We start from the raw sequence: 26,111 nt of genomic DNA, 5'->3' as shown, positions 1-26,111 counted from the left end.
AGGTGGAAGGTGGAAGGTGGAAGGTGGAAGAAGGGTGGGAAGAGGCACAGCAGAGGCCCAGGGAAGAGCTGTGGCCTTCATCCTGTGTGTTCTCCTTGTTCCCCAGTGTCGAGGGCTGCTGGTGATGTTTTTCCAGGACACCACCAGAACATGGGCAACATGTAATTGAATGAATGCCTGGGCACCAAGTACTCCTTCTGTGGAGGGACAGCTAGATCTAGACGAAGTTAGAAGCCCAGAGCACCAACGGGGGACTGAAGAGCATTCATGCATCTCTGTTTTGAATACCTACTATGCAGAAGGTTAGGTGCTATATGAAGACTTCTCTAAAGCACTTAGAATCTAGAAGGAAAGATGGACAGTGGTAATGCTTGAAGAGGTGCCTGATAAATTCAAGATGGTCTCTGTGGGAGACTCTACCTCTGGGAGACCATCTTGAATGTTCCCATTCAAAGTCAGCTGGCCTGAATATTCTGTCAACGCTTCCAACTATTCCAACAGGCATCCTCTTCCCACTTTCTTATCCACGCTTCCAAATGATAGGCAGCTCTGGGACTGGAACAACAGTCTATGGAATGACTCTCTCAGAGTAGGAGCGAATAGACAGACTTGTCCTAAGTGTTGGGCAGGAGAAATCTCCCTCCAAAGTTGCATTGACAGAAGCAGCTGTGTGTGGGTGTATGCACATGCCTGCATTTCTAGTCGCTTATTTTAAATTTTAGAGACTTATTCTAGGTTGTTTTCCAATTCTTACCAGTATAAGATATCCTAATAGCAGTGACAGGAATGTTGGAAACCTGTAAAGACTTGGTTTGAAGAAACTTGAAGACATCATCACTAAGATCTTCAGAGGTCAGTTTCTGAAGGACCTTTCTTGCCTGTGGCCCTGCAACTCCAAGGACTCCAAGCTCATCGGTTACGTTCTTAATTTCAACATCATATCCGCCTCTGACTGCCACTTCTTCAATCCATCTGCATTTGAGTCATAAACATTGTGTTAAATCTTTCTTGAATAATGCATGTTGGTAACATATTATCTCTCTGAAGACATTCTCTGTGTCTAGAATTACCCGAAAGTCCCCAGAGTGCCATTTCATATAATCACCTAATTTTTAAGGTTGAGGAAACTGAGTCCCAGAGACATTAAGTGATCCTCTTTAACCTCCCCCTTATAAATTTGGGGATAATTTTTCACAGTACAGAAGGATCCTTCTATTTAAACGGGCTCTACCACACAATTCTTTTAAATAGTGACAGACCCATTGCATTTAAACTAATGATTCAATTTTCAAAAATTAATTTAAACCCCAATTTTCTCTAATACCTGTACATAGGAGGCACACTTGTGTGGCTAAAGGTTAGTAGTGTGCCTGCCACCAGTCACACAATTGTTTTGACAATCATAAGGAAAAGATAAAAATTCTAATGACAAGTATCAATTTCTAAGTCTTGATGAATCATTGGAACCCAGTTATAGGGTTTGTTTATAATTTATTGAGCAGTCCCTGGAGGTACATAAGTCTAACATAAAATGACCTTCTGGATTTTCACAAGGCTAAGCTAAGCTCACTCCCAACACTTGCAGTCATATTATTTGGAGCACATTATTTACATTGTTTTACAACCAGAGTGAGAATTTATCAGAGTAAGACATTGATTAAACAATAATATTTCAAATATTTTTGGAATAGTAGACCAAAGACTACAGACTTTACAGGAGACGAGATGGTAGACTAAAGGCTCATGTGAAGGATTGACTCGGTAGGTCAATGGCTTAGATCTAGCTGTGGGACAGAGAGCACAAAGCATGGAAAACGGAGAAGACGCCCAGGAAGGCAGCTCACTGAAGTGGATCGGATGACGGCATCAGAGTCGGAAGACTGGCTCGAGCAACTTTAACCTAAACTCCAGTTTCCTATCTGAAAATGGGAATAATATATACCTCGCAGATATATCTTTTAAGAGAATAAATTGAGATAATGTATAAAAAGGGTTCTGACATATCGATGATGCCTAATAAGTGGGAGTTAGTAAAACCTATGGATGGATTACCTTGTGGAGGGGAGTGGGGACAGGGCCCCTCACTTCCAATAATTTCCTATAAAAGACATGATGTTTATTTGAAACAATAAGGTTTAAGAATTAAAGTTGTACTTTCAACTACTGGTAAAAGAAAAACTCAGTGCAAGATTGAGTCAACATAGTCCATATAAAATTTTCTGACTAGGTGTGCACTTACCTAAGATCATGAAGTTCTGATCCAGAACCAGTTATTAACAGAAACTCCCCAGGAGACTGATGGGAAACAGTCAACTCAGCATACACCCGACCTTTGGGTGTTAACATGTGACTTATATTTGTAAAACCCACCTACACAAAAGAATTTAAAATGACCTCAGGATAGAGTAAAAATCTTTTGTATCCTTTTAACACAACATGGAAATTAAAATATGGGTGCCAACAATGAAAAACATCTGAATCTTATCATTTATATCAATTGTATAAACTATCTATAAACCTAAACCCAAGATTGATTCTGAAGTTCTCAGATTAAATGGTCATTACAATTATTTGTCATAAAAATTACACTCCAATTTTGCAGTTCCTATTGACACAATTAAGCAAAGTTGTAAGGTCACGGGAGGATAAGTCATTCACCAAAAATTTAAATTTGAAAATTAGCAGAATACTCTTGGTCAGATGAATAGTTCTAGTGTTCATACAGAAATCTTTAGGTAGACGAAAATAACACATTGGTGTTTTAAAAACAATGAGAGGATAGAGAATTAAGCAGGCCAGAATCCTGGACCTTTTACCCCTGTAAGATTATTTACCTTTGGAATGACATTTGCAAAGAGATGGTCCAACAGTCTAATAGAGTCCTGGCCTTTGATGTTGAACTTGCCAAATGGAGACAGGTCAATCACCCCTACCCTTTGCATAACCTGTTTATACTCAGAGCCCACAGGCTCAAACCAGTTTGTGCGGCGAAAACTTGGCCTGAAACACAATGTTTGTCATAAAACAACTGTCATTTGAATAGTTTCAGAAAATTATAGAATAAGGATATCTTCATAAGCCCTATTCATGTAGAAAATCCCATTATGGGGGAGGGGGGGGAAACGCAACCTAAAATTCTGTTCTGTAAATCATACATATATGTTGGAATCTGATTTTTTAAAGTTACTCATCTATCTCTTTGACCCACTTTATAGTGAGTGAAGTATTAATTAACTAGAAAATAAGATAGGTCGCGTGGGCACTCAGATCTGAAGAGCTTAGAAGTCAACCAGTCATATGGGTTTCAACTTTGGTTGCAAATTAGAATCACCCAAGGAGCATTTAAAAAATACCAGTCTTTTGGAACCTAATTAAATCAGAATAGAAGGAGGTGGAGCTATCGTGTTCAGTACTCCTGAAACAGTAACGCAAATATGAGTCACTTGCATTTCTTAAAATGCAGGCTCTGATGCAGCAGGTCTCCGGTGGGGCCCTGTATCCTGCCTTCTCACAGGCTCCCAGGTGATGCTCATGCTGTGGCCCATTCCTGGGTAAGCAAGAACTGGTCTAACAGCTTCATTTTTTAGAGAAAAGGCACAAAGTGACTTCCAAGGCCTTTGCATTAGTTAACGATGGAGCCGGGCCTGGCACAAAGGTCTCCTGCCTCATTTGCAGGGTCCTTTCTACTTTACCAAGCGGGCTGCTAATGTGGTATTTGAACTTTAGAGCAGGATGCTAAGTCAGTGAAATGAGTTTTCAGTAGTTTAATGATTAAAATAGTAGGATAAACAGGCCAGATCCAAAGAGCACAAGGTGAAGACTAGGTCTGGCATTTATCTGAGTCATTTAGGAAAACCAAACCCGTATGCTGCCCCCAGATAATCTAGACTGGCTACCTGCAGAGCCCAAATACATCAATCAACAACTGGCCCTCTACGAGACTTTGCACCATTTAGATAGGGTCTTAAAGTAGACATAACAACCTGTTTAAATAAGCAAAATGACAGGTCAAAAAGAAGGTAACTCAATTTCTAGATTTCTGATTTGTTTTCTCTTGGTTTATGGATTCTCAGGAGAAAACATATAATCATTATTAATCCCAAGTACAACAATGGCATGTAATCCAAGTACAACAATGGCAATAACTTTAGACAATTCAGAGTTGTTTTACTGACACGCTTTATGTTTCAGCTGAACCTAAAACGTTAAGTAAATGATCTTTTCCCCTAATGTATCAACAGTGCATTTAATTTGCATCACTCAGTGCACACACACTACAAAGCAGCTGCTTTGAGCTATTCCTTGATTAAAAAATCCATATTTTTTTTACTATTTCCATATTTGGGGATTCAACTAGGCACCCTAAACCAGGACAAATCTTTTGGAGCCAATGGCAGCCATGTGTGGATTTGGAGGGGTGGGGAAGGTTCCTCTGAGCTCCCGGAAAATACCAAACAGAGGCTTCACCTGGGCTGGTTGTAGGACTATCTGGGCCATGTGGTTCCTAGATATGGGCCAATGTCATGTGGGATAGACTAATGCCTCTCCTGCCAGAAAATAGTTTTCGTAGGAAAAGGCTCAATGCTCTTTGGAATGGGGTGGTGCGATGGGGCGGCAGGGGAACCAGCACTCCCCTCATGTCCCTCCATTCCAGGTCCGGAACTTCATTCTGCAGTCAGAGCCACCGGCAGCTTAAGTCATTCACTTACCTGTACTGAGTGTCCTGGCCCGGTTTGTAGAACCAGTGTGGCTGCTCCCAGCCCGCATGGAACCCCATGGAACACTTAGACTGCAGAATTTTATAAAGGCCACTGACTCGCTGAGTTGGCCTCCCGGCAAACCGTTCTTCTTTAGGATAACCAACTAGAAAAGCAAAACCGGTGCTCTAATGAGCATCTAACCAAACTGAAGATACTTTGAAGGGATTCAGACAATGGAAAACATAGTACTTAAAATCCAGAAGCATATATATGTATTAAATTTATGTAAAAAAAAAAACCCAAAGCTGTCATTTATATTGATCATCAAATGGTAAAGTAAAAGTAGATTTAAAACTTAAAATCACTGATGCACTCCACACACTAAATATATACATTCCCGGTTGTGCCTTAGAGGAACAATGCTTTTCAGAATCCCTAACCACTCCCACCACCACGTACAGAATAAAAAGCAGCTAAAGTCAGAGGCGCTGCCAGTCAATTCTGTGCACACTTTGTAGACAGCAGTAAATTTGCACTTTACCAATATTGTTGAATCCATATGACTCTCTTGCTTTGGCCTCAGTGTACTCAGTTGTTGTCCATTTGCCATAGCGATTGGGATCCAATTCTATCAGATCAAAAGGAGGCTCTCCATGTAGGATCCAGTCACTGAGATATTTCCCTACCCCACCAGCGTGGACTATGCCGTATCTTTCAAATACAGAGATAAAATATCCTGTTACTGACATGTGTTGTTTTCAAATAATGAAATACATCCAAGCACTTTACAGGCCCTCGAAGTTGGAGCGTTCTGTGCTATTCAAAATACACAATCAACATAATCTTTATGATTTTTTCCCTCAAAAAAATACATGTTTAGGCATCCAAATTAAATGTGCCTGACTTGATAGCTAGTCTCTTCCCACAGCTTCAAGAGATACATACCTGCAAAATAGCCTATGACTCTTAGCTAGTAAGGATGCTCACTTTAGGAAAATGGGAGAAAGGAACTAAACAGGCAGTTTTGGTTGGCACCTTATCAGCCCTCTTGAGCTACGATGATCCTGACTGATAGGAGCCTTGCAGGAGAAATATGGACACTGTAGAGGGGCACGCCCATCTCTTCTCAGACTCACTTTAGTTCAGGTCCCCTTAGGCGATGGCCTTCATGCAAGGATCTTGGGCCATTATCTTAGAAGCATTCAGACAAAGAGGCACTCACCTAGGAACTTGTGGGGAGGCGGGGGAAAGGAACACTGGCCCCCATATTTTGCAATTAACGGGTCACTTGGTGGGGAGGGTGAGCTTATTTTCTATTTCCATATGAAGATGATTTAAAACCAAAAACATGATTGTGGCAAATAATTTGATATCAGATGAAGGGGTCACAGTTTAACACTGGCCATATGTAGTTCTGTCCACCCACTTTTGTCTAATGAAGGACTTTACTGTGGGTTTATCTGTGCTAAGTCAAGAGAAGCTTCTGAGGAACTGGATGAGCAGGAAGTCAAGGCAAGATGACCAAGAAAAGGAGCTACGTGAGCAGGCCTCAAAATGCAAGAAATTCTAGTACCCCAAATGACAGCAGCTTAACAGCCAGAATCACAGGTTCTAAGAGCTTGGAGGACCTTAGCAAAGCCTGGAAATGTTAACTAACTTTTCCCACAACAAGATACCAGTTTTGATATTTTATAAAAGTAAACGCCTAAATTTGTTACAAGGATATTACTCAAGCAGAATAAAAAGCCAGCAACTTACACGTCTCTGGTTAATTTATTTAAAAAAAGACATGGGTCATCCAAATTACCCACCAATAATCTAAGTTTCAAGAAAGCAAGAAAAATTACTAAATGTATGCTTAAAATAATTTGAAATATATGCTTAAAATATTTATTCACTTAACGAAGCCCAACACATGACATACAACAGCTGCCATTTTTGAGAGCTAGAATATTGTTTACAAGACTTGAAACTGTATAAAGTTTTACTGACATTTATTGAGTGCATACCACTTACCAGGCATTGTTTCTATCTAACATGTACCAGCTGACATTCTTTAGCAATTCTGTTTCACCAGTGAGAACACCAACCCGCACACAGGGGTAAAATGAGGTCACACAGCAGTAAAGAGCAGAGTCAGGATACAAACTCAGTCATCTGACCCCAGTGTACACTCCCTGTTATTGGACCTTACTTCTTCAAAGGTTCTCAATCTTTTTTCAGTGTAGACACACATGACAGATAGAATTCACATCCTTGGCAGACTCCTTGGGCACAGCCAGGGTTGTACTTCCGTTTTCTGTGGTCTCACTGCTCCACCACCACATTCTTTCCCTTTCAACAATGCACACGAGCAAATGCATGGGGCAGAGTATTGTTATTTGAGGATAATCCTGAATCAAATCTAATTTATTTTTAAAAAGTAAATGTTTTACAAACTTCAGCTCTCTAACCTTTAACAAGTTATATGTAAAATGCCACACAGCTGAGTGTTATGAAACATCTATCGAGAGCCTCTGGTTTAGTAGCTAAAACTATGGAAGCACGGAGTAAGAGAGATCTGGGTGCGACTTTTGTTCTGCCATTACGAGCTATGTGACCTTGGACAAGTCGTGTAACCACCCTGAGCTTTAGTATTCTCTTGTGCACACTTTCTTTATAGTGCTGGAGGAGAATTAATGGACACAGCATTTAAAGGCCCATAGTAGACAAGCAATACCTGGTGGCGGCTGGGCCCTTGTATAACCAACAGAGTCTGCCTGTGCCCAGTCGATAAGATTTTCGCAAGGAAGCCATGTGTGAAGCGGAAGTGGAAGGGAACTTGAGGAGGGGACAGTCAGGTTCTTCTTCTATGTCTACCCTTAATCTGCAGACCCCGCTTCTTCTGAACGGCCCAGCTGCTGTCTTTTTGAGTGTTTGCATCTGCTGTTTAAGATAACTCTGTTAAACTGTCAGACGTTACATCTTTTGTACTCTCCCCTCTTGAAATTTGCTGTTTATAATCTGTTATAACCCAAGAAAACTAGATTCAAGTCAATAGAAATCATTGAACATTTTGGGGGGTATTGTGTTAGTCACTTCAAAGCAGAAAAACTTGTTAGAACTGTGACAAAACAAAAGTGAACCAGCTTTGACTGCGGGTGATCTGTGAGTAAGATAAATGAGCACTGGTGCATATATCGACAGTTTGCAAACACCTATTCCCTGGACTGGTTGTACCAGAATAACAGACAACGTGGAAATGCAGATTGCTGGGCCCCTCTCCAGACGACTGAATCAGAATCCACAGGCCTGGTATCTGCGAATCTGTTTGCTTGTTGGTTTTCCAACTCAACAAATCTTTCACGGGTCCCAGTGACAAATAATGGGAATTTCGCAGGTAAGATGTCAAGGAGAATGAAACACACACAAGTGACTAACCCCAAAGCTGAGAGTCTGCTTTTTAACATCCCCATCAGGCGACTCTGGTGCTCAGCCAGGTATGGGAGCCACTGGCCTTCAGAACCATGCAATGGATCACTGTTACAAGCCGGGAGGGGCAGCCAATGTGAGCATTCCATCAACTTACATAAGAAGTATTTTAGCAATCTCAACTTTTAGATAACAAGAAGGCCTTTTCGTTCAAAGGGAGTGAGGCACTTTGCCCACCCCACACCTGTCATCTTCCCCATTCCCCTTCCAATGTCTACAACCTGGGAAAATTACCCAGAGCGATCAGAGCAGAAGTCCGATATCAGCCCTGTGCAAATAGATACAATTTCTAGGTAATAAATAATTGGTGTTCTAAAGAAAGCAGCTTCCTAATTTCCTCAGCAATTAGTAACAGGTGTTCCATTAAAGTATAAATATCATGAGGCCAGGGATACTGTCTGCTTGTTCACAGGTCAGAACATGGCTTACGGTCAATGATTCACAAATCTTTGTTTACTAAGTCAATAATTCTGTGATTAAGTCAATTGCAGAATCAAAAATAAAATCCTTAGAAATAAATTTAGCAAGAAAAGCACAAAACTTATACTCTGAAAATTACAAATCATTGTTGAAAGAAATTTTAAAAGACCTAAATAAATGGAAAGACATCCCATGTTCATGAATTGGAAGACTTAATATTGTTAAGATGGCAATAATCCCCAAGTTGATCTACAGATTCAATGCAATCCCTGTTAAAATCCCAGCTGGCTTCTTTGCAGAAATTGACAAATTGGTCCTAAAATTTACATGAAAATTTAAGGGACCCAGAATAGCAAAAACAATCTTGAAAAAGAACAAAGTTAGAGAATTCACACTCCCCAATTTCAGAACTTAATATAAAGCTATAGTAATCAAGGCAGTGTGGTGCTGGCATAAGGATAGACTAATAGATCAATGGAATAGAATTGTGAGTCCAGAAATAAACCCATAAACACATAGTGAATTGATTTTTGACAAGGATGCTGTGGTATAATAAAAGTAAATAAATATTTGGTGTCTGTCCTCAGTTCCTAGCACAGAGCTCCTAAAACTTTTGGAATTTATAGTCTTTTGTATGCTAATGAGATGGCTCAATGGGAGAGGAATGGAGGGGGGCTAGCTAGCTTCAGAATGGGGGCTGGTCACCAGAAGTCCAATCACCAATGGTCAATGATTTAATCAATTGTGCCTATGTAATGAAACCTCCATAAAAACTCCTGAACAACAGGGTTCAAAGAGCTTTTAGGTTGGTGAACCCATTGATATGCTAGGAAGGTAGTGTGCCAGAGAGGGCGCAGAAGCTCTGCACCACAACCCTCCGCCACACGTTGGCTTATGCGTCTCTTCCATTTGGCTGTTCTTGAGTTGTATCCTTTATAATAAACCAGGAAACATAAGTAGTGTTTTCCTGAGTTCCATTCTACTGAATTAGCAAATCTCAGGAGGAGGTTGTAGGAACCCCCAAACTTACAGCTGGTCAGTTAGAAGTACAGGTGATCCCTGGAAGTTGCAACTGGTGTCCAAAGTTGGGGCAGTTTGTGGGACTGAGTCCTTAACCAGTGGAGTCTGCACTAACTCTGGGAGTTAGTATCAGAATTGAATTGAATTGTTGGACACTCAGGTGGTGTCAGAGAATTGGAGAATTGGATGTTGGTATCAGAAGCGGTGCCAGAAAAAAAATCACAGATGTCAACACAATTCAATGAGGAAAGAATAGTCTTCAACAAATGGTGCCGGGACAACCGAATAAAGTTGAACACCTACCTCACACCATATACAAAGATTAATTCACAACTGATCAAAGACCTAAATGTAAGAGTTAAAACTATAAAACTCTTAGAGGAAAACATAGGTGGAAATCTTCATGAACTTGTATTAGGCAATGGTTTCTTATATATTACACCAAAACTACATAAAAAAAGAAAAAATACACATTCTACACTTCATCAAAATTTAAAACTTTTTTGCTTCAATGGACACCATCAAGAAAGCGAAAAAACCAACAAAATGCGAGGAAAATTTTGCAAATCATGTATCTGATAAGGATCTTTTATCTAGAAAATATAAAAAACTCCTAAACGTAACAATAAAAAGACAAATAATCCAATTTTTAACATGGACAAAGGATACAAATAGACACTATTCAAAGAAGATATACAAGTGATATACAAGACAAACACTCCCACGTGCACATGATGACATGTGGACTCTGTAGGTGATTACGTAAGCCCTCAGTTACATTATACCTTCCAGCCCCTTGTCTCCATCTGGTTTTCTCCCTCTAGATGTCCTACAGACCTAAACTCAACGCTTCAAACCCAACCTGTCATAAATGGAACTCATTATTTTCCTGGTTCTTTCTCCCCATGGCCCCAGCATCCAACCAGGGGTCAAGTTAGAAAGGTTGCCATCTTTTGCCATTTTTGTCTCTCCCTCAAGACCTAATGCAATCGATCACCAAATCTAAATAATTTTACCTCCTTCTCTCAGACCCCACTGCTGCTTCCTTAGTTCAGACCCTAGCCTCTCTACTGTTTTGGCAGAAGAGCACCCCAACCAGCCTTGCGCCTCCAGTCAGACCTCACTGCCTTATTCCCAGCTGTAGCCCAGTGCCTACCACTAGACCTGCCACAGAGCTGGCAATCATTAAATATGAGCTGAATAAATGGCCAAATAAAGTGTGGAACAAAAATAGAATATTAGAAGCTGTGACATGATAGTAAAGTGGGCTTGATATTAATATTCACCAAGTTAATGGCACAAATATTAGAGATGAAACATCAAATGGGTAATGAAATCAGAAATAGTAAGCAACCCAAGGAATCACAAAGAAGCAAATCATGTTAGACAAACAGAAATTATGGTGAAAACTGCATCAGATATGTTACACATTTGATATTTTGAATTATCTTTGTCACATTGTGTTGTGAAAACATCCTTGTAAAATTGCAGCAAATTGACCTGTCTGAACATACACAGCATGAAAAGAGACACAAATAATGAAATGGCAAGAAATATGCAAAGAGAGTTTCAGGACATCATTGCCCTACTTTGTGTGACTCATTAAAACCTATACAAGTGATTAAAGCATTATATAGCCTGGGTTGTAAGACTGAAATTTTTCATTCCGCCAATTTCATAGGTCATGAAAAGGAGAACAGTTTCTACCCCCCCCCCCCCCATTTTCCATTTTTGGTCTGAAAAATGGGACAATACTTATCTAAAATATGTGACTCTTCAACAAATGTTGAATTACATGGAAATACTCACCCAAAGCCTACAGCCACCCAGTAGTTTCTGACCCCCTGATGGGGCCCCACCATAGGCAGAATGTCAGGAGAGTAGGTGATAGGACCATTAACAATAGTGATGATGTCCGCCTTTTTCAAGACTGGAACCAATTCCATAGCAGCTTCAACATGTTCCGTGATTCGGTCTAGATCAGACTCAAAGAGTTCCTTTCCAAAACCTGAAAAGACACACCCTTCTGGTCAGGACACCACATCTGCACTGACAAGTACTCTGGAGTGACTTAAACCTCTGAATCAGCATACATTTAAAGATGGCCTTTAAAGATGGACGTCATAAAGGTACTTCCTCTTGTCTTTTTTAAGTTCAAACTTAATATTCACCATCAATAGATGTGTACCCATTATATTAGTGACAGCAATGCTATCTCTTGAAAGAATAAAATCATGAAAGTTAACCTTTTTAATTAATAGAACATTTAAATTTATGCATATTAACAGTTCCCAATATTTAACCCAATCGCAATTTTAAAAAGCAAACAACAATAATTTGGTTTGTCAAGAGAGAGCTTTTGTCCTTCAATTAACTGTACAAGTCTGCTTCATCCTCCCAGGCGGGGGCAAATGGCAGTTTACAAAGTCATGTCAGGACATTGGGCATAAACGGAAAACTCCTCTAGGATCTAGGATGATGGATTCCAGACACCTCTTAATTCTCAGCAGGGAAGGAATGGCACAGAGGCATCCTTCCTCAAGACTGCTCCCACACATATCGGAGGGCTAGAATTCTGTGAAAAGATTCGGGGTCTTGGAGTACAACCATCTTCTCAGTCCTAAAAGGCACCATGATTGAAGGCAGGGCCACAGATGAGCTTCTAGAAGAATGTCTCTGCCTATACCTGTGATTTTCCCACCCAGCAGCCAGCCAGCTGCTTCTTGTTCCTCCTGTGGCCTGCGTGCTGGGTCAGTGGCACGGAGGCCTACAGATCAGCAGGGTTGGACGAGGACATATGGGCGCCCAGGGCCAGCCAACCATCTGGCTCTCCCTCCAACTGGAATCATTTAAATATTTGTTCAACATTTATTTGGAGGAAAGGCTGCCAGCAAAGGGGAAGAGCAGAGAGGGAGGCTCTGAGGTGGCAGATCAGCCCTCCCTCTGACATCAGGAGCTGTTTCGCTCAGGCCCAAATGTGCAGAGTCCACTCAGCAGAACTAAAGCCCTCAGCTGGCTGACGCAGCTTCCGTGGAAGGCACTTGAGTGATCATCTGTTGTGACGTGGGCAGAGATGTTCCTTGAGGGGAAGGACGGAGGGATTCCGTCCCTATCCCAAGTAGCTCATCAAAGAATAATTCTGGAAAGTACAATTTCCTACTTTTCTTTATATCCTCTATAATATTTCAGTGTCCCAAGGACATTTCAGCTCCTTTTATAGATTAAAACCTGAGGTACCTCCTTATGTGACCCAATCTTTAATCTGGCTCTGCGGAAATGTTTCATGAAAAACAGAAACAGGTCCTTCTCCCTTACACAACTTGGAAGAGAAACGATAGTACCTCCTGCTTTAGCAGAGAGGCCTACGCCCTTTCCACATCCATTTACGTAGTGGGGGAGGGCTTCCGTTTGCAGCGCCAACCTACCCTGCCCTGTGATAGACCCTCAGGCTTGCCTTCTTAGCAGGCTGGATATCCTGTCCTGTTTCCAACTGCCAAAGCACAATAGCAGCTCTACCCAAATCTGGAAACCAGACCAAGCAGGTGGGGAGTGAGGAAACAGGGAGGAGGCAGGAGGTTGGTGTGGGCAGGTAAACATTACCTGGAAACTTCCAAAGCGGGGGGAATATGTTTCTTCAGCTTCTCCACCACCAACTGCCTCTTCTCTCTTTTCTCTTACTCCCTGCTGTCATTGTTCAAAGGGACGTGAGAACAGAGCTTCCCTCAAACCCCTTGCCTCCAATGTCCCAGGCTTCTGCTGGTCAGTATTATGGTGCCATCTTATCCTGTAGCCAGCCCCCAGCCACAGGGAGGATAAAATGCCTATATCTGACATGCACACACTTCCATTTCCTGAACCTACCTGGAGGGACTCCAGTGGTGACCCAGGAGTCCTGAACTTTCATTTTCTCCTGACTTTCATATGGACCAAACAAAAGCCCATCCCTTTCCTGTCGGAGGTAAAAAGATCCTTCCAGGTCACGGAGCACAGGGAGTTCTCGTTTCAAAGCTTTCACTTCAGGTATAGTGGATGTGACAAGATATTGATGCTGGACCGGGATGAGAGGATGTTCTAGTCCGATCATCTTACCAACTTCACGGGCCCAAAATCCTTAAATATAAAATCATTTAAAAATGTCACCACATATATAAACACACCACATCTGACACTGATAAAGCAACTTATGTTACAATAAAATATTGAGAAGACTTCAGTACCCATGGCAAAGTCTAAAGAATGTCATAACAACTTTAAATTTTTTGTCATTGCAAAATTGAATGGGGGAAGAGAAGACAAGACAATATTTTACGTCGTCCCAGAGTTTTGAAGATATCTATAATCTAAGAGAACTCCATTCCTGGGAGAGTATTTTGCCCATAAGCAAAGGTGGGCAGGAAAAAACCCAAACAATTTATTTGAAGGAAAAAAGAAATAATTCAAATATGTAAAATATACAAGTGTTGGTAAGAAAGACAATAACAGGCTGGCTCTACTTGCGGAACAGGGATGATCGGGCAGTGGAAGCGGCCCCATGTAGATGTGATTCACGTAGCACAGAACAGCCGTCCATCGTGAAGCCCTATGAGTCAGTCCCTCCGTCCCCAGGCCCTCCTCCCCACAAACTGTCAATGTTGAAAATTCCACAAATACGGAGTGGTTCTGTTAACTTGAAAATTGAAAATGTATATACTTTTGGAGAGAGAACACATTAAGTTTTCTCTGTTATTTAAAAAGTTTAGCTTGAATATGTTTGTAAGATGCTTTCTTGCGAAGGGCGTGAAGGCACCAAGAGTCCAGAGCAGGAGGGAAGAGCTGCCACAGCGAAGGGGAGGGGACCGTAAATAGGTGTGGGGGTTCCCATGACCAGTGCTGTCACTTCACGGTGTGCACGGGCACTGTCTGATTGGTGGGAATGAACGTTATTTTCTCCTTTGCAAAGATGGAACCAGATAACTTGGGTTGAAAGGACCCTTGATTCTCCACCAGGAGACTCTTTGGCCTATAGACGTGGAGTTAAAGTCCAGAGAGGGAAAGAAACGTGCCCAAGGGCACATTGGAGATGCTGGAATCGTCACATCTTATTGGTTTTCTTGCTGCAGAAAGACTTTATTTTAAAAATCTAAGGCTCATTCACTTGTATAGAGATATATTAGAACCCAAAATGATGAAAATGATTATTTGGCAGGGATGTGGTATGGCCCGCCCCGCTAATGGATTATTCGGGGGGAAGAGATGCTATTTGCTTGTTTGTCTCACAATAATTTTGAGCAATCATTCAAATGATTAGAGAATCTTATTTAAGTTATTTCTTTAGAGGTTGTGTTCTCCAAATTTTTCACCATATCTGTTTCTGCATTTCTCAGAATCTAACAAGGAGTCCAGAAGTCTCTGTCAGAGCTGGACACAGAATCATTAAGTAGTCAGTCCTCAGACCCAGATTGCATGCGCCTGCGTGCCAAAGTTTATTTCTATTTTAACCATCTACACATCACTCTTGTGTTTGTTGTTTTGTTTTGACCTAAAGGCTAAGTTAGTCACACTAGTACAATAGCCCCAGAAATTGGTGCTCATTTGCAAACCCAAAATCTTACCTGTGGGCACTAGAGCCGTCTGTTGGTCCTTTAATAATTTAGAGAATTTATTCTTTCTGGTAGGAAGATGTGAATTACCAATGTCGGGACTTTGTAGGAAAATATAGAAACGCTACTTTTTCTAATTATATGCACTAGAGCAGTCTTAAAATTTAAAAAGCCCAAATATTTAGCCTAGCAATTCAAACCACTGCAGTATCCTCAATATACTTGTTTCAATTAAAAACATAAATTGAAGAAAATAAATTCTGTCCTATTCAAACATATTTATGCATTTCTGAGTCTAATTGTTTTCTTATTAATGCACTTCATCATTAAAATAAAGTGGAAACATATACATAAGGATCATGTAACTAAATTACTCCAAACCCCAAAGCAAGCTCTATACCATTTTACCCTATGGTGGTGGTGTTCGTGGGCATTCTCTTCCTCTAAGTGTCAATCAAGTCAACCTAAAGCTAGCCAGGATTACACTTCAACCCCTGCTAGATCACCCACCCTCCAAGTTCAAAGGGAAGAGAGACAAATGTGGAGAAATCATCTACAATCTACCACTGTTAGCTGAAAAACACTGAAGAGAAGAGTCAATAAAAATGATCATTGGAAATGTCTTCCATTTTTTTTAAACAGAAAATGGGGTAATTAATAGAAATGGAGTTAAAATGAAGGATGCAGGTTTGTGGACAAGTTTACTTCTACTAGATGGTTTATACTGTGACAATGATGGTTTACACAGTGACATTCTCTGACCCAGAGTATCAGGCAAAATTAAGCAATTCTTTTTGGCTGAACACTGGGCTTCATGTTGGCATGATCCGATCACATTTCTGATTTACCATATTAGGAAAATTCTCAAGTGAAGTTTACAAAGTTATCTCAGGCTTAATGAGTCAATTGGAAATGAGGTCAAGAGAAACATTCATCACCATGCAAAGAAAAAGCTTGGATCGTGATAAACAGCCCCTGCCCGAGTCCCTGCGGGGCACCTGAGGGGAGGGGAGAAGGAGGGTACAATGAAGCAGCACTGAAAGCACGCCAGCCCCCTGCCCACCAAGAGCCAGGAGGGTCAGGAACACTCCTCTGCTCCGCTTGCTCAAGAATAAGGCTACTATGTTCTCTCTCCTGTAGGAACACCTACACAGGAGCGTTTCTCAAAAGACATTTTGCAGACCATCTGGTACAGACAGTATAGTACCTGGAGTACTTGTTTAAAATACAGCTCCCACCCAGACCACCAGAATGAGAATCTTTTTGAAGTCTGGGAAACTTCCCATGATGACTCTATGCACACTAGCTTGAGAAGCAAGCTCTTTAAGAAGTCAATTTACCAGCCGAACAGGTGCTGGATGACTATAGAGCAATTGAAAGGAGTTGGGTAATCTTAAGGCTGGTACCAAGATGCTGTGGTAACCCGATGCTAGTGTTTCCAAGACCGGGGCATAGACTTTCAAGGAAATAATTTATAATAATCATAATAATTATTATTATCATTAAACTTAATTTTTTTAGTGCTTTCTGTGGTATTAGCCCTGTTTTGGGTACTTTATATTATTAGAGCATTTACTGATCATAACAACTTTTTAAAAATTTATTTATTTTTATGGTGAGGAAGATTGGCCCTGAGCTAACATCTGTGCCAATCTTCCTCTATTTTATGCATGGGATGCCACCACAGCATGGCTTGATGAGTGGTGTGTAGGTCCTCACCAGGGATCAGAACCCACAAACTCTAGGCCACTGAAGCAAAGCATGCAAACTTAATCATTATGCCACTGGACAAGCCCCCTTAATAACTTTTTGAGATGGGCACTATTATCTCCATGTTACAAATGAGTAATTTGCCCAGGTAATGAGGTTGGCAATACATGTGTGTCTGGTAGGAGAGCCCCACTGCCCTGCACAACCCCGGAGACACATCAGCAGACTGACAAGTTTCTACTTTCAGACTTTCCTTTTCACGGATATCCGGAAAACTCAGCAGCCTTCTGTTATGGCTCCGCATAAGGAACTCCTAGCAGGTTATGGTACAGTTGAGTAGATAATAGTGGCCTTGACGTCTTTTACATTTTGGTGATATGTCCAAGTCTATATCCTGGTTACTTTAAGTGGATTTCAGAGCTGGTCTGAGGGCCTTGCCTGAATTTGTGAGACGTCGGGTCTCACTGAGTCACCCTGGGAAACATCCCATCAGACACACATTCCCAAAGCATGTTAGCCTGACGCCTTCTGCAGAGGTTGCTTTTATTCATAAAACTGATTTTTGTTAGCTTTAATTCTAGAAGGGGGCATATCCAAAACTTTGCCCCCAGTTACTGAAGCTTATTTTTGGAGGAGCGCCTACACTTTAAATGAGGTTTTTTAGAAAACAGACTTACAAATAATTCACCACACAGCCCTCCACACCTTCCACGGAGTACTAATATGTAATCAGTTAGGTTTTTCTCTAGTAACTTTTGCCCAGTGGAAGAGAAGAGATAGAGGAGGAGAAGAAAGAAGAAGATATGGGCCAGAGATCTGATCTGAAGGAGATAAAGAACTGAGGGCTGAGAGAGCATAGCTCTTCACACAACTTTCAACAAGGAGCTGCCTGCAGCTACCAAGCGCTGAGGGTGGGAAAGGGAGTCCCTCTGGCTGGGGAAAAGGCCTAGGAACAAAGGACGTAGAAGGACGCCCCGGAGAGCAGTTTGCCTGGTGCTGGCCTGGGCCAACAAATCCCAGGAATTCCGTTAAATTAGGATTCGTTTTCCCAGGCCAGCACCAGGAAACCTGTTGCCCTGGGCCTCCTGCCCCTGGCCTCCCCGGCCCCATCACCCGGCAAGACTTCACAGCTGCAGAGAATATTTCTCTGGTAACCAATGTCCTGGGTTTAGGTCAGAGCTCCTCGGAAATTATTCTTTCTCTTCAGTGATTCCTTATACCTCACAGTTTGTGGTTTAGGAAAAAAATTATGATAATGGCAATAAATTATGCAAATAAAAGTTTATCCATTTTAGGAAAACGATAGACAAATGTGTTAAATTAAGGTCATCTATGTTATTTCTCAAAATACCAGTTGGGAGTGTGTGGCTGCCTGAAGCACGGTGTTGAGAAAAATGGCGTTCCTGCAAGCCCCTCTGCAATGAGGGCAGCGGTTGACTGGCAATGTCTGCCACCAGCGCTGGATACGGAAGCCAGAGATGTTTACTTGGTCATCACTATCACTGTGAAAACAGTCAAATGTTTTTACAGGCGGAATTCATGAGATCGGAAAGAAATTTGAAAGATTACAAAGAATCCTTGCTACTTGGAAAAAAAGGCTGAACAATATCATTTCTTTAGACCTAACAAAATTTAGACCAGGGGTACCCCAAGACAGCGAGGGGTGGGGGGAATCAGATGGGGAGGTGGGGGGGGCCAGTGAAGTTCAAAAACTAAGCCATGTTTTATGCCTTTGCTTTTATTTTTTAGGAAAGTCATTTTACATTATTTTAAATTTTAAATGATATCAAAGAAGATATGACGTATCTATGCTTTTGAAATGTAAAGCATGGGTGAGAAAGATTCAGAAATACTAATTTAAATTCTTAAATACTGAAGACATGACTTTTTCCGGGACCACTAAACAATATTTTGTTAAAAAATAACATCAATCAGAAGTCACAATTTGGAGGAAAGAATCTTAAGAGTACATGTTTCTGGTATGTCCTTACGGCATGCGATTTAATCTAATAAATAATAAAGATTGTTTTCATTTTATAATTTAAGCAATGCCTCAAAGAACAGACCCCAAGAAAATCAGTTACTGCTTCACGCTTATTTTAGGGTTTAAATTAACCATTACAAACTATAGGTAAAAATTAATTATTAGCCCAGTTTAGACTGCACAAGCATTCTCATTTGCACAAGAATTTATTTTTGTGTGTGTGACAGTTGAAAACAACTTCACAGGCAAATGACCTGTTAGAAAGCGTATTGACCCAAGAATCAAGAGACCCAGGTCCAACTCCTGGCTCTGGCATAACGATGTCACTTTGCCAAGAACCACGACCTTTCTGGACATTGGTCCAAAATCGGAAAATGAGTGGCTCATTGGATTATCTCCAATATCCCTTTTGGCTTCATTACTCTGAGTCTAAATTGTAGCAGAGCAAACTAAAGAAAAGACTATGAAACAGGTTTAATAATGTTCTGAAAGGAAAAGGGCTAAAAGTGTTTTGACTAGAGTCAAGTAATCAGAAATGGATGAGAGAGAACCCAAATGATCAAATCTGCTCTAAAAAGCAAATTGAGAACAAAGAGGATGCTCATGAATTTGAACACTAGAATTTGGTTATTAGAATAAAGAAAGAATGAACATAGGAAGGAAAAAGAAGCATAATTTGGCAAAACATGGTCTGGAGCAGATCATGAGAAGAAACAGCATGGAGAAAAATACCACCTTTCTACAGATAACCAAGGACGGAGTGGAATGTCACACTCAGAGCAGAGTAATGGAGGGAGGACTCTGTAGCTTAGAAACAGATAAAACATCCTCCTTGGGAGCATCACAGTGTTTCACAACATTGTTCATAGTGTATAACGTTACTTCATGGCTAAATACCTTATTTCTTTGCCACTTAAGAAAAGCTCACTAATTTAAAAAAAAGACGTGATGCTTACCTGCAGCATTCACAACTCGATTTGCTCTCATAGATCCCTGTGGTGTTTCAACATCCCATGTTCCATCTGACCTGGGTTTCAGAGAAGTCACCGGTGCAGGATATTTTAAAAGGGCACCATATTTCCTAGCCCCAGCAGCTAGGGCCATGGTTAGAGAGTAAGGATCAATGTGACCATCTCCAGGATTATACAGTCCAGCTAAAACCTAAATCCATCATAAGAGAGTCAGCATTCAAAAGAGTATATACTCAGTACAGAGTATAACTGCATCCTACCAGCAGATGTTTAATAAAATTGGCCATTAAAAGCGCATCCCGGCATCAGATTGATCAGTCTGCACTTATTTTTCCTGTATCAAAGCTCAAACTTAGGCAGGACTCACACTGAGAGTTAAGTGGACAGACTATTTGATAGAGGCTTCCAACTGCCTCCAACATCCATTCTCCCCTCCCCTGCAGAGCAATGGAAACCGAATGTTAATTTAGACACATGGCCACTAAGAACAAAGAGTTTCCAGTACTTGGCAGCTATTAGTTCCAGCTGGTAGCTAAAACTATGACTTAGTTCTAGTCAATGAAATTCAAATGAAAGTGTCATGTGGCAGCTTCCATGAACCATTTTAAAAAGATAACTGGCATATGCCCTTTGACCCTTCATCTTTGTCCCTTCCTCCATCCTGCTGTCTGGAATGCAGACATGATGGTTGGACTCTAGCTGCCATCTTGGAATAAGAATACAAGAGTCACACTCTAGAAACAACAGAGCAATGATCTAGAAGGTGACTGGATTTCTGAAGTCTTCCTGGAAATGAGCCACCACCCAAGACCTGGACTGCCTAAATGAAAGAGAAAGAAACTTCTATCTTATTTAAGCGTTATTATTTTGGTTTCTGACATTTGCAGTCAGAAATCTAATACTAACTGATCAATTATTTATATTTAATTGTTTAATACTGTTAACAAATTCATATGTGAAATATATATCTGGTGTCAGGAAAATGTGTACGTACTTGATTTAGTCATTCAACAACTAATTCTTGAATAGTATCTGCTTTGTGCTAGGGATTGAGGCTAGGTCCTGGGGGGGGAGAGAGAATGATGGGACTCAGATGAGACAAGGAGAGAGCAATAGGAAGGAGTCTAGTTAGGCGTCACTCATTCAACAAAAATCTACTGAGCACCATTCAATAACACAGTCTTTCTATACACATATTTATCGTATAGGTTATTGTTTTCTCTGCAGTTCTCATACAAAGGTTTATGTATGGGAATCCCTAATTCTGGGGGCACAGCAACAGAAAGGTATTGATAATGTTTCCTCATTGGTCATAAGTGGAAAACTAATCAGATTTTTAATCAGCTTTTCATATTTCATTTAGCATACACAAAAGCCCACCTTGTAATTTACCCAAATTCCAGCATTAATCATCTGATTTTGCCATTTGAAATGTGTGCACAAAATTTTTCTATTTTTAATTAACTTTTTAAAATAACTTTTTCTAATCTTAATTCAAGTTAGCACATGGTGGAAATGCCCTTAAGATAAATACCTTACTCATGTTGAGTAAAGGGAACATCTCTTGAATTTTTTCAGGCTCAATAATATACTGTTCCGTGGCATGCCAGCCCGTCCGAGTCATCTGATATTTAAATTCATCGACCCTTACAGGAGTTGTAGCAATTCTGATACTACCTGGCTGATGGAATCCCACCACCTGTGACAATAATGTCAATAAAAACACATAAACAAATCATTATTTGGCACTCAAACATGGTTCTTCTCCAGCACAACAAAAATGCAGGTGTACAAGAAAAGAGATTTACTATGCAGTGAAAGAGATAACTAAATAACGTATTTGCATCTTATGAAAAGACATTCATTCAGCAACTGTCTACTAAGTGTTTCCTCTGTGCCCAGGGATGCTAAGCCCCAGGGATGCTGTTGTGAAAGAGAGGCAAAGCCCCTGCCTGGATGGAGTGCACAGTCTACAGTGAAGGCAGACAGTTAAACGCATCATTACAATAACATGCAATAGTGTTAATGTACAGAGGGAAATAAAATTATGTGAAAAAGAGAAGGACAAAGGATTTGAGGAGGGAATAGGAAGAATCAGAATGCTGAAGTGATGAGACTAAGTGTGAATTGAAATAAACATGCATTTGACATGTATTGAAGTCCTTCAGTTGGCCAAGCCCTCAGGTCAGCCCTGGGTTACAGAGATCCAGCCGGCAGCCTTTGCCCTCAGATTGCTCTCACTACACTTCAGTCTTAGCCTATGGATACTCTTTGCCTGCCACTCTATTTTGAAAGTACTAATAAATATGAGAAGAGATAAAAATAAAAGTGAGGGGCTTTGAGTGAAGTACTTTTCCAAGGCATGTGACAATATGGCACGCACATTATCAGATCCTTTGCAACCCAGTGGCTGAAAGCCTCTGATTTCCTGGTTTCTAGATATAATAACTGACAAAAAAGATATATTTTTTAAAGATTTTATTTTATTTCCTTTTTCTCCCCAAAGCACCCCCGTACATGGTTGTATATTCCTCATCATGGGTCCTTCTAGCTGTGGCATGTGGGACGCTGCCCCAGCGTGGCTCGACGAGCAGTGCCATGTCCGCGCCCAGGACTCGAACCAACGAAACACTGGGCCACCTGCAGCGGAGGCGCGAACCCAACTACTCGGCTATGGGGCCAGCCCCCAAAAAAGATATTTTTAAAGTTGCTATTTATTCTTTTTTCGTTTAAAAAATCAAGAAGAGCAGGTGATTACATGGGTGATACACTTCAAGAAATTAAATTGATTATAAAGCAAACTCTGGGGGTTCTTTCCTTAAACTCTCATCAGATTTCTCTACCACATTAAACAGTTCACAAGTGACTGATGTCTCTACACACAGCTGTACACGATGATATCAAAATCCTGGGGAAACCTTACATATTTCTGAGAAACTGACCAAAAGATAATTTCAAATTAAACACATTTACCTGTCCAGTTTCTTCCTCCAGTTTCTCATAAAGTTTGATGCTATAATAATGTATTTTCTTCAAGTTTATTCCAGGATGAAAGTAAGTTGTTAAACCTGCCTTAAAAGTGGGGAGGAAAGAAAATATTAAGAAAAGTTAACATTCTCAAAATATTGCCAGTTTATCTGTTAAGCTGTAATTTACTGCTGGCAGGAAACAGAGAAGCAGCGGCCAGTCCTTTGGGATGAGAACACATCAGCACCAGCCTGAGCATAAGTTATAGGAACCAATTTGAACCATACAAGTAATGAGAGAGCTGGCCAACGAATATACACATCAAGTCCCTAAAAGTTATTAGGGAAAGGGTTGTTTGCAGATTCAGAAATGGGAATATTTAGATGGGAAGTTTAAGAAAATATGCTAGTAATAGCAAGACTATGTAGGTATGGCTTATGTGGACTCAAACCAGCAAATCAGGTGTGTTTCCTTAAGCAGGGGTATGGACTAGCAAAGAGTTTTCCTTGACCCAATCCCCACCATTCCCTTCAGGGGAGCAGCCCTCCATTCCCCTTTCCTAAAACTTCCAAAATTCAGGAATTGGAAAATACCTGGGAATTAGAGCCTGACGAATTGGTGAACAGACTTCCGTGGTAGCTTAACCTGTGTGCTGAGCACATAAATTGTACCCCACAAATATCTGCTGTGTAAATATTGAATAATTACTCTCAGGAAAAATATCTAAATATTAGCATGCCCAAACCCCTTTTATCAACTCTGAAAGATGCAATGTAGTATCCAGATAAAGAATTCTAAGCAAGTACATGAAGCAGGTTCTCTCAATGAAGCGCCTGAGGACCCATTTTGCAGCTAATTTATCCTGGAAAGCTCATCAGAACACAACATGTTCAAAATAAAATCTGTTTAGGAGGATTTATAAGGTTCTTCTATGGTAGTAGTGGGTATTTGATTCTCCTGAACTCAAACAATTCCATTTAAAGTTCATCAATCATCCTTGATGGACCGGAATCCTCGGATTTCCATCAACTATGTGGTCAAGCGGTTGGACACACGCCAGAAAAATCCTGGCCCAGCTTTTAGGTCCTCTCATAGTGCAGCCCCATTACAACAGAACTGCAAGTCAGGCTCCCTAACTTTCAAGCAAACATCCCATTCTCCTTTACATGCTTGGTATCTCGTGTGCATGGGAACTTTTCTAGAGAATCCCTGGCCTTCAGGTATCTGACAGGGAACTCAATTGATCTTCCACATATCTCCTGTCAGATGAGAAGATTGAGAGCCACGAGCACTGGCCTAGGCTTCTGTTCACCATTCACTCCACAAGATCCCCTAAGCTTAACCTAGGCTGAACCAGACCACCAGAAAGTTATAAACACACACTGCATCAACCCCTTCCTCCCTACCCCAGAAAGCTATTCTCATAGAATGAGTTAATGGTCTTTCATCTGAAAGAGTCACATGGTTCATTTTTGTAAAACTGTTATTCAAAACATTTAGCCCAATGTCCTTTGTTTAGGGAAGAAACTCTTCTAGGAATTCCTGGTTAGGGAAAAGCTAGCCTCCCTTCCTGAAAGAGTACACTTATTTCCACAGACCGATTCATACTACCCTAGATTCCTTGCTGCTAGGACAGTCAGAAGTGAGGTACAAAATGATGCTATTTATTTTTTTTGTATCCTATGTATTTTTTATCAACTAGTTTTCATCTTTTAATTTGTGTTTAAAAGTTGAGGTCAACCATATCTGTGCTTCTATTGTACTATCTGGCATGGCATTTATTGTTATAAGCCAGTCTTGTGGTGTGGGACGTAGGAAGGTTACCATGTTTTTCTGCCCTGGGCTTCAGGAGGTGTATATTAAATGAGAAGTTTGAAGAAGGAGAAAACACTGTTCCTACCTTTCAAGGTTTTATAGTCTGACTGAGGTCATGAAACTTTCATACATGAAACAATGAAATCAAGAGCCTACGATTAAGTGCCAGAGCATATAGAGAAAGATAAGCACTAACGGAACTGAGAGAAGAGAAGATGCTTGGAGGGTCAAAGACATCTTCAAGGAGGATCAGGAAGGGGCTCACCTTTGCTTTGAAGAAAGAAAATGATTATAGTTGGCGGAGAAGATAAAAGAGGGAAGATGAAACAGAGACATGAATCATCATTAAGAATTATAACCCTTTGAATAAAATAAGAATTTATGAATCCTTGCTGATATAAATAAATAAATAGGGAGAAGGGAAAGCTCTTCCTTAAAGCAGATTGACAATTAATAAGTATGAAAGGAACGATGGAGTTAGAAAAGTCATCAATTGATGCTGAAGTTAGTGATGCTCTCCCTCTCTCCCCAATAGTCATTCTTCCTCTTTCATGAGCCTCTACAGCTTCAAAAAGCCCAGTGACTGACCTCCAGCCATCCTACGTCCCAGTGGCTCCACGCACTCACATACAATAAAGACGTGTGAGCATATCCACTAAAATACGTGTATTTCTTTATTTTCACGATATATAAATATGCATTAGTATATTAACAGAGATAAAACATACAAAAATGACTTGAAATGAATTAAATAATTTTTATTTATTGTGTAGAAAAGCTTTTGAATGTTAAGCTGATTAATATTTTAGCAAGGGCTATGAGATTAACATACTTTCTTACTACAATATATATATTGGATTAACCTTGGTAAAACAGCAGTTTGAAGGCCTGACTCTAGGTTTGTCTTATTTTGAGAGCAGTTGGAGTGGCTGTGACAGCTGAAGAAGCTGCCCGTCACTGACACAAAGATCTAGGTGGGAGCAGTGTGGTCTCGTGGCTGCACTCTCTGTGTCTTGACACCCTTGCCTCCATCCCAGTCACCACCTGCGGAAAGGGTTCTGCTGAAATTTGCCTATTAACGTTTCCTGTTCTAGTGTCCATCAGTTATTGTTACAAGACAATTGAAAGATACTGCATTTTTATATTTTAAATAAATAGGTACAAATCCCACCAAAAATCCTCATTTGGAAAAATTTTAAATGAGTTAAAAAATTTCTCTCTTGCATATATGAGAGTTTTTCTACATACATATCATTTTGGCCAGAAAAATCTAATAATGATACCGACATATCTAAACATCCCTTTTCAAAACGCTCTCTTCCCAACAGGACTATTTTGCAAAAAACAATTACTTCTCACTTATTCTAAGCATCACCTTTACTTTGAAGAGATAGGTTGCATCTATTTTTTTATTTGTATTTGCCATTTGGAAATGACTGGTAGCCATTTCCACCACTACACAGGTCACCAAATT

General features: G+C 40.5%; 1 protein-coding gene across 2 annotated transcripts in view; it reads right to left on the bottom strand.

The window, feature by feature from the left end:
• DMGDH (dimethylglycine dehydrogenase) overlaps window positions 1-26,111 on the bottom strand; it is a 60,299-nt gene that overhangs the window by 29,943 nt on the left and 4,245 nt on the right. For both annotated transcript variants that reach the window (XM_070517884.1, XM_070517885.1), the window contains exons 3-12: window positions 22,829-22,927; window positions 21,390-21,554; window positions 19,841-20,045; window positions 13,473-13,721; window positions 11,421-11,619; window positions 5,242-5,411; window positions 4,710-4,863; window positions 2,835-3,000; window positions 2,240-2,370; window positions 755-972 (exon numbers count right to left, since the gene is read on the bottom strand). In XM_070517884.1, the coding sequence (XP_070373985.1) occupies window positions 755-972; window positions 2,240-2,370; window positions 2,835-3,000; window positions 4,710-4,863; window positions 5,242-5,411; window positions 11,421-11,619; window positions 13,473-13,721; window positions 19,841-20,045; window positions 21,390-21,554; window positions 22,829-22,927 (1,756 nt within the window). The remainder of the gene's footprint in view (window positions 1-754; window positions 973-2,239; window positions 2,371-2,834; window positions 3,001-4,709; window positions 4,864-5,241; window positions 5,412-11,420; window positions 11,620-13,472; window positions 13,722-19,840; window positions 20,046-21,389; window positions 21,555-22,828; window positions 22,928-26,111) is intronic.

The sequence above is a fragment of the Equus asinus genome, chromosome 9, assembly GCF_041296235.1.
Source record: "Equus asinus isolate D_3611 breed Donkey chromosome 9, EquAss-T2T_v2, whole genome shotgun sequence".
NCBI classification, from domain to species: Eukaryota; Metazoa; Chordata; class Mammalia; order Perissodactyla; family Equidae; genus Equus; species Equus asinus.
This window is presented reverse-complemented; position numbering and strand designations above follow the sequence as displayed.